The following is a 9,537-nucleotide window of genomic DNA, read 5'->3' as shown; positions in this document are numbered from 1 at the left end:
ACTTTATCTTTCTTTATTTCTTTTGCTTTTTTTTTCTATACTTAAATTATAGTGTCCCCAATCCAAAATTTAATGTCACATCATTAACCACCACCACAAAAGCCGAGTTATATTAGTTTATCTAATATATAGTGGAGCTTTTAAGTGGAATAGTAGTTTAATTGGGGTGCTCATTGAGCTCTTTCACTACTACAAGTTTCCATTAGTTTAATATATACATTATTAGGATTAGGATAAGCTTTTTTTTTTTACAACAACGAAGGTTCAAGAACCTCGAATTACTCAGATACATAAGTGATCATATCGTAAACCTTAATTTAATTAGTAAGACATATATACTAAATTTAAATGTGTATATAAGAAACCAACAGCTTAATCATTATAATATTACTCAATTTAAGATACATTACATATAAAGATGATGATTAAGAAAAGATGAATACTTAATTAAGAAGAGTAAAATGAAAAATGAAAAGCAACACTTACAAGGACGTTAAAAAAAAAGACAGAAAAGGGATACAAAATACACCCTTGGACACAAACATGCTTATCTACAATTTTGATGCTCCCCATGGTTTTCGCCTTATCTTCCAAACCCCACAACAGCAATCACTGCAGCTGATGAAAAGAAAAGACGAAAAAGCCTAAATTAGGGAGCTGCAAGACAGACTAGCACTCCTCAACATGGAAATTATTATTCTTCGTGAAAACACCATAGCCTTGTTGGAAATTAAGAAGCCAGAAAAGTAGCTTAATTAATTATTAATTAATTAAGCATTGCTCCTGAATGATCCAAGAGCCTTGATAGCTGCTGCTCTAAGAATGTATTGATGGTAAAATGCAGCCACTGCTGCTCCAACAATTGGTCCAACCCAGAAAATCCACTGTTCATTCAAAAATCACCAAAATTAACACATCACTATCAACATCCATAACAACATAAACAGCATTTTGTTTTCTTCGACAAAAATGTGTTTTCATCTTCAAATAATTAACAAGTTTTTACCTGATCATCCCAGATTTTGTCGTCATTGTAGATTACAGCTGCTCCAAAACTCCTTGCTGGGTTAATGCCAGTCCCAGTAACTGGGATTGTAGCCAAGTGAACCATGAACACAGCAAAGCCAATAGGGAGTGGTGCTAGTACCTTCATATTGAAAAATTAGTGAGTAACTTTTTAAGAAATAAGTTTGTAACATATACATATATATATGGTGCTTACAGGAACATGGGAGTCCCTAGCGTTCCTCTTAGGGTCAGTGGCAGAGAAGACAGTGTAGACAAGAACGAAGGTACCGATAATCTCAGCACCCAAAGCAGTGCCCTTGTTGTAGCCATCAGCAACAGAGTTAGCACCACCTCCATACCTGTTGTAGTACGCCGTTTGGAACCCCTTCGCCAGTCCCGTGCCACAGATAGCACCAGCACACTGTGCTACCATGTACAACAACGCCCTTATCAACGACACCTTGCGTCCTAGGAACAGCCCGAATGTCACTGCTGGGTTTATGTGTCCTCCTACAACACCAAATCCAAAAACATGTTACACTTTCTTCTTGCATGCATACTCACCCACGTTCCTTGTCCAATATCCAAACAAACCAGCAAAAAGAACCACGAACTTAACAAGATTTTTTAAACAAGATGGACAATTTTATACAAGAATTTTAACCTAGTTTTAACACCCCTTCAACTTTTTTACCTTCGAACTAGTACTATGGTGTGCTTATAGTTTATTGAATGGCTGTTTATAGCAGATTTAACGTGTGAGCATGTACAAAAGTTGTCCAAATTTTGCCTTTTTCATGTACAAACTTGAAACTTGAAAGCATAGAAGGGCAAAGTTTTGGTGTCTGTGAGAGAGGAAATTGAAAGGGGTGAGAGATGTATACCTGAAATACCGGCAGTGCAGTAAACAAGGATGAAAATCATGCCACCAAAGGCCCAAGCGATGCCCAAAATGCCAACCCCATCGCATTCGGTGCCACCAACGTTGGTATCGGTCTGTCTTTTGTAGCCAATTATGGTTAGCACAGTGACATAGAGGAAGAGAAGGGTAGCAATGAACTCAGCGATAAGGGCTCTATAGAAGGACCACTGTGTGAGCTCTTCGGGGTCGAACAAGGGTGCCGGAGGAGGTTCATGATAGTCTTTTGCAGAGTATTCTCCTTGCTCTTGAACCTCAACATCTTTAGCCATTTCTCAAGCCTCAATCAGTACTACTATAGTTAGGTAACTGTGTTTGTGATAGCTGTATGCATAAGTCTAGTGGAAAGAGGTGGTATTTAAGTAACAAAAGAAAGAGAGAGAGAATAGTAATGAATCAAATAATTAACCTCTGTGTGTGTGTGTGTGTTTTTTTTTTTTGTCTATGGACAATGACATGATTAACATAGTTTTTTGCCGCCCCTCTTAGCTTGATTTCGCTTGCATGGTCCCACGCCACGACCACCTTTGCAACGGCACTTCTTCTTATCATATACATACATACCATGTGTACATGTGTGCCACATATAGATACACTATATATATGGCCATGGCCCAGTGTGATCTAAAAGCTTTCTTCTGTATCAACGGCTACATGTGGTTGATTATGGGAAAGTGTGCAAATTGCAAGATTGAATGTAATGCTGTAGATAAAGGAATTATGACAACAAATTAAACAGCAACAATAAGGGGTCTACTGTATACTGTTTTTGCTGCAATGTTTGTCACAAGTTTGGCTAAGGTTGATTAATAACTATGGTCCCTTATGGGTCCTCCTCAGTCCTTGCTACTTTCACTCTTCAGAGCATCATAATTTATTTCATTTGAAATTAACGATCTTGTTAAAATAGAATGAATCACTATGGTCATAAAATTTTTGTTTTGATATGAATTAATTTAATCTGTTGAATCAGAAACTAGCATATATGTATTATATAAGACTTAAATTTTAGATTGTATAAAATTTAAACAATTTTTCAAATCATTTTATCTATATATTTAATAATATTGATACTTCCTATTTCCACCTACTTAAGCCTATCTTGTTAGCTTCATTGCACATGGGAGAAAACAAATAATGACAACTCTCAAGTGTACATTGTTGTTATTTATTTCGATTGGTCAGTTCTTATTGAATGTATTAGATCAATGTATTTAAGCCTCTCAATTACGTACACATAGATATTATGATTTTTTTTAATGTATTGTATTGATTTTAGAATGTTTGTTCATAAATAGATATAAAATGTTTTTAAGTCAAACTAGCTTCTTATATTTATTAAAATTTTATTTTATAAGAGCTTATATTTGTTAGAAGAAATTATCGCTCACACAGGCAGATAATTTTTTTAATTTTTTATCTTGAATGAACATATAGTTTCACAACATTGTTATCGGGATTTTATTTTTATTTGTTTTGTATTTAATTACTTTTAAATTCATTCTCAATAATTTGTATTCAGTGAATAAATTTAGTAAAAAAAATTAAAATCTTAAGAACCTAATCATAAAATTTAGAAATATACTTTTGTTTTATTGAAAAAGAAAAACAAAACAAAGGCCTGTAAAATAACTAAAGATAAATATGTTTAAAATAATCAATTAATAAAATGTAATTAGAATTTATGTTTTATGAAACTCTTTCATAACAGTGTTAGAACTTTTAAGTAATTAATATTTTATTAATTGATGTAGAGTTATTAAAATGGATCATCGGATTCGATAAAATCTAGTTCATTATGCATTGATTATTTAGTGAATCGATCAAATTTGATTTTCTTATTAATAAGTTTAAAAAATTTGAACACGGTTCTATCGTGAATTAAACGAGTTTGTTTACTTAAATATAATTTTTTTTTTATAATCCTAAAAGAATTACAAATGTTTTCAAATTAAAATCTAAAAATAAAATTCAAGCAAAATACAGTCTAAAAATATTTACATTCTAAATATAATTCAAAATCACATAAACACAATACAATTCAAATATATTTAGAGATACAAAACATTTAAGATTTTTAAAATATTTAAAATTTATAAATAAATCAATAAACTAATTCGACTCATCGTAAGTTCAGTTTGAATGTACAAGTTTTCCGTGGATCAAATTCATTTTTTTTTAATTTATAAAAAAAATTCAACTTAAATCAACTTGTGGTGGGATAGATTGATTCACCACATTTAACCTATTTTAATAGCTTTAACCGAGAAAAATGTCAAATTGTGTTTGGGAGAGAGAAAAGGAAAGGTAGCCGATTGATACATTAAAAGATGTTGTGGTAACTTTTTCTTTAAATAATACATATAATTCTCTAGCTTAGGAAGTTGCATCTTAATTACCGTTTTTTTATTTTTAATTATTGACTATATACACCCGTTGAACTTGAAGTGTAGCATGAGAATTGGTGGCTAAGAAATATTGTAGCATAATAAAATAGCAAGAGATTAAGATATATTATCCTGAAAAGAAAAAAAAATTATGAATTATTTTCTGTATTGCAATTATTATGAGCGTATAAAAATAAGAGTAGAGGTAGTTGCGATCTCTGTTGGATGACGAAGACATGTGAGAAGAACTTATCTGGAAACGAAGGGTCCTACTGTTCCTCACCACAAAATTCATTATAGATAATTTACTAATTAATTGGGTAGTTAATCATCACATCAACTATAATAAAGAGTAATTTATAATATATAAATAAATAAACAAAATCTATTTATAAACTTATCTTAAATTAATAAACTTTTAAAAATGTAAAATAGTGGAAGAAATTTTCACATGATCCAAAATAAATAAATAACGTAATATCAAATAAGTTCATATTAAATATTACAAAATTTTAATATATCAATAATACTGACATTTTAAAGTCTAATAATAGTCATCACATGATAATTTTATTTAAAAAAATTAAAACCAACAAAATTTATAATAAAAAAAACATCAAAAAACATAAATAAATAAGACTTATTATAAAAAATATTCTAAAAAAATACATAAAAATTATTCATATTATTCTGTATAAATAAAAGTCAAATAACTAATGCGTATAGTAATTTCTTTTAAAAAAATACGAAAAAATTTAAATTTCATTTGTCACTCAAATAAAATCATAAACACCATGAAAATTTTGAAATTTGATTTGTTACTAACTAGGTGAAAAAATGGAAGCCCTAATAATTAAAAGTTAGAATGATTTGAAGTGGAAATATGTTATATATATTTGAGAGGGTTGATGAGTAGTTGTAGGGGAAATTTTGGTTGGTCCTCTTTACAGAGTAGCTAGGATTAGAAATACATAGTGGACTTAATTTTCCAACCACCCTGCTATACAACATCAACATATGGACCACCAAATATATATTAACTAAATCATTTCTGAGTTGTCATGATGATGATCATGATTATGACCTCTAATTCAGTGCATTTTCATATTAATCTCATTGTTTAACTCATAATTATTTGATAATTAATTTTAATGTCTGAATTTTGAACAATATTTTGTAAACTATGATGTTGTGGAGAGAAAAGTGGCATGTGTTGAACAGTTGATGGTGGACATAAATAAAATACATTTTCTCTTTTGGTTTGTGTGTAAAACCTAAGATTTGAGAATGATAATTTCACTGGACGGTGGCTGCTTCCAAGTTTTTAAACTTAAAAGTGCAATTCCATGACCTAAGCTTTGCACTTTAGCACCGCAAATTGTTTTGGTCTGTGCATCTTAATGTTTTTCTTCTATTGTAATATTTATGGATATTTCCACGTGGCATTAATACCATTTTAACTAAATATATTGTGATAATAATAACATTTTATATTTTTTTTTCTTTCTAATTTTTATTTAATGTAAGATTTAAACTTTAAATTTTATCATAAATGAGAAAAATAAAACAAAATAACATGTGAGAATTGCAGAAAAAGTATTTCAATTTTTTCGGTACGCTTAAAATTTTAAACAAAATCACAAGCAGGAATGAATAACTTATGATTACAATATATTGTTCATTTTTTAAATTAAAATTTTATAAATCAAAAATATTTAAACTACGTTTAATATCAACTTTTAAAGTGAAACTGTTAATTATCATGAGACTAAACCACTATTTAAAAATTTTAAAAATCACTGTTCAAAGAAGTTGATTTTCGTTTTTCTTAATATGCACGTTAAAAACTTAGTTTATAATAAATGTTTTAGTATAATAATATTTATAGTTACCCATATCCGATAAACTTGGTATATAACTCAGATAAAATGAATTAATTGTCAATATATTTTGTTATAAGAATATCAATAATCCATGTGTAATTTTGTATGTATCCAATTTTACTATATTAATGACACTCTACATTTGTGTATTTTGACTTGCTCTTACTCTTCTCTTTGCCACATTTTGATTCCTTATTCTGACTTTCTTTTCTCCTAATTTTTGTGACAAACATTGCAGACTTAAATGAAAAACCATACATTTTCATTTTCATCTCTTCATTAAGATTGTCGTTTTTCTTTATTTGCAAAGAAGCAATGTTATTCTGGGTGAAATTTGTAATTCAAACCAAAATACGTCCCAAAATTGTCATAGTCCCAAAACTTCATTATCAAAGTTTATACTTATTTTTAATAATTGATCTAAAAAGCCTTTGAAATTATTTAAATGGTTTGAAATAGAATAATTCTCCCTATACCTCAAATTCATCATGCACTCCAATAAATACAATTTATTATTATCTAACTTAGAAGCATACAAAGATTCAATATCCTCCAACAAAGTTTTAGCACGTGTTTCGAGTAACATGATTATAAAAATTGACTTCTACATATTGTTGTATAAAACTGTATATTTATTGATTCTCAAAATCTCATTTTTCATCATTCATAAAATCCGACTTCTATGTAGCAAAGATGTGAAGATGTAATTTCTTCACAAACAATAAGTCTTTCGTCTTGTTCTTCTATATATAATAATTGTTACCATTTAAAACAATCATTTTTATATTTGTCTCTGTCATCCAAGCAAAAAATTATAACCTTAAACCAAGAGCTTTGATACCACTTTAATAGAAAAACAACACAATGCAACCAAAATACTAAATAATGCAGCGAATAAAATTCTCTTTAACTTGCTAGAATATGAGGAACAATAACCAATGATTAACAATAATAAATTATAAAAATCATATCTCAAACACACCAAAAAAATTTGTGTGAAAAATCCTTCAATTCAAAAATAAAAATCATCGTTCAGACTAAATAAATATCTCCCATGTGATCAACAAATGGTACAAAAGAATCTTCATTAATTACACAAAGTAATGCTAGTACTAAGCCAAATATCAATGCTAGAAAACTTATAAAATTAAAAGATAAAGAGAAAATCTTTAAAATCAGAACTACTATTCGAGATCGACATCTCTGACTTTAGACATCCAATCAACGATCTGATCGATTAAAACGAACAACCAGGTGTTGAGAACATCCTGTGAAAGTTTAAGCCAAAATCCAACATTCAATGAATCCATGATCTCATTCTATCGAGATTGCACAGTGAAAATTCTACATAATTTTCTGTCCCAAACTGCGTGACTCTCTGTTTTGAGACTCTAAGGACACTTACACACTGACTTGGCAGTTCCCTCACTTAACTTAAGTGAGTCAAAAATGCGTTAACCACAATTTTAGGCTTTTTGTGAAAGTTAAGTAAAAAATGTGTTGACCACTATTTTGGACTAGTTGAACGCCCAAACCCAACATCTTTCTGGTACACCCAAGACCCATTTCGGAATTAACTTTGTGGAATACAATCAACTCAACTGTTGCATAATCAACTCCGAAAGAGTAATCTGAAAACCAGTTTACCCCTCCCATCCCTATTCGGGATCCTGTTTTCCGAAGGCCTGTTCTGTTTTCCGATAACCCAGATCGCATCACAAAAATGATAACCGTACTGTTTTCCGATACCTCACTAACAGCTCAGTAACCCAAGAACAGACAACTTCAAACAAAAATCAGGAAGGGAGAAATGGAACTAAAAACCATGGGGTGCAGGAAGCAATACCCTACAACAAAAAATAGCTAGGCCCAACTAATTGGACAACTAAAAACAAAGGCCCAGTTATTATGCACAGCTATTCAACACTAGTTTTTTCATCTCAGTTTTGTGATGAAATAAAATCTCCACACCATAACAAGAAAGAAAACCTAAAATAATGCTACCAAATAACATGTACACAATTCCAAGAGAAAACATTTCTCTCAACATGATCAACTACTAGAAAACCCAGTTTTTTTAGTAAAGATACGGGGTTTACTAAAACAGTAGCAGTGCCAAGTTTTCATTAAATTCACACATGAACAAGAAAACATTAAATTAAAACCCTTAAATTTTTAGGTTAATATATTTACTTCGAAAACTAAGTTAAAGGTTTATCAAACCAAAACATCTTCCGATTTAAGAACATACTTTAAATTTTAAACTTAAATAAAATAAAACCTTCATTTAGTATATTTCTAAATTTTTTCATAAACACATTCAACAAATAAATAAAATAAAAAACTTCATAAACTAAAATTAAACTATATCAATTAACTTACAAAAAATTATCTACAAAATAGGCTTTAAAGATCAATTTTCCAAAATTTTATAAAAATTAACCCGATTGACAAACATGTACTTTCGAGAGAGTAAAATTAAATCTCCATAGACTACAATTTGAACCATTTGCACTAAGTGCTTTCAATTAATTTCTCTAGATATGGTTTTCACACTATTCATAAACCATTAGAACTTTCTATTTATGTTAAAATAATTACGAATAAATTATAAATTATTTCAGACGTTGTGAACTGTTCCAGAACTTACGGAACTGCACAGAAAAGCTTGTAAGACCTTCTGTTGATTTTTATAAACAAACAGGCAGAGCATAAAGAATTCATGCAAAAGAACATAGAACTCACAGCGTCGTGCACATATTCGAAGAAACTTTATCTCGACAGATTCGTATCAGTTTTGCAGTTACGATAAGTCTTGATTTCTTTTTCATTTTTTCGTACAACAGGTGATTAAAAATACTTTATACAAATAAAATCATTCTATCAAAATTTTTAATTCAAACTGGACCACAATTCTTAAACATTTCGCCCCTCAAACTTAACATAGTTTTTGAGTCACTCGGTGATATGGCACATGGAAACAAACATAAATTCTGGATCGTAAATAACATTACAAAACAAGTGTCTTTAAATTTAAGCAGAAAATTAAGTTTATTTAACTCAGTAGCAAATAAAAAAGAAACTCAATACAACCTACAAGCAATCAAAGCCTAACAGATTTTATTTCTGACTATAACCAAACAGGAAACACATGATTGATTCAAATGTATTATCTGAAATCCAAACACGGAAACCGTAATGATTATAATTGAAGAATTACCACCAGCAACTGCCAGTTTAGATGCGCATGCAGTTAACTATTGTCCAAGAATAACACTTTCAACAAGGATAAAAACCTGCAATTTGTTGAGACCCTATCTAACTTCAGATGTACAGGCGA

The 9,537-nt window shown here is 29.9% G+C and overlaps 1 protein-coding gene across 1 annotated transcript; it reads right to left on the bottom strand.

Annotated features, from left to right (window-relative positions):
- Positions 1-357: 357 nt before the first annotated feature.
- On the bottom strand, positions 358-2,277 carry LOC108340689 (aquaporin PIP2-7). Its single transcript, XM_017578210.2, has 4 exons — positions 1,893-2,277; positions 1,223-1,518; positions 1,007-1,147; positions 358-884 (listed from the first exon to the last, which is right to left on the bottom strand). Exons 1-4 carry the CDS (start codon positions 2,197-2,199, stop codon positions 771-773), a joined length of 858 nt encoding a protein of 285 aa, XP_017433699.1. The 5' UTR covers positions 2,200-2,277; the 3' UTR covers positions 358-770.
- Positions 2,278-9,537: the final 7,260 nt, after the last annotated feature.

Source organism: Vigna angularis, chromosome 5, assembly GCF_016808095.1.
Source record: "Vigna angularis cultivar LongXiaoDou No.4 chromosome 5, ASM1680809v1, whole genome shotgun sequence".
Classification (NCBI taxonomy): Eukaryota; Viridiplantae; Streptophyta; class Magnoliopsida; order Fabales; family Fabaceae; genus Vigna; species Vigna angularis.
This window is presented reverse-complemented; position numbering and strand designations above follow the sequence as displayed.

Coding starts and splice junctions, on each gene's coding strand:
- LOC108340689 (XM_017578210.2), bottom strand. CDS start 2,199: ATGGCTAAAGATGTTGAGGTTCAAGAGCAAGGAGAATACTCTGCAAAA. Junction 1,519..1,892: donor CTGCACTGCCGGTATTTCAG/GTATACATCTCT, acceptor TTGGTGTTGTAG/GAGGACACATAAACCCAGCA. Junction 1,148..1,222: donor CTAGGGACTCCCATGTTCCT/GTAAGCACCATA, acceptor TTCAATATGAAG/GTACTAGCACCACTCCCTAT.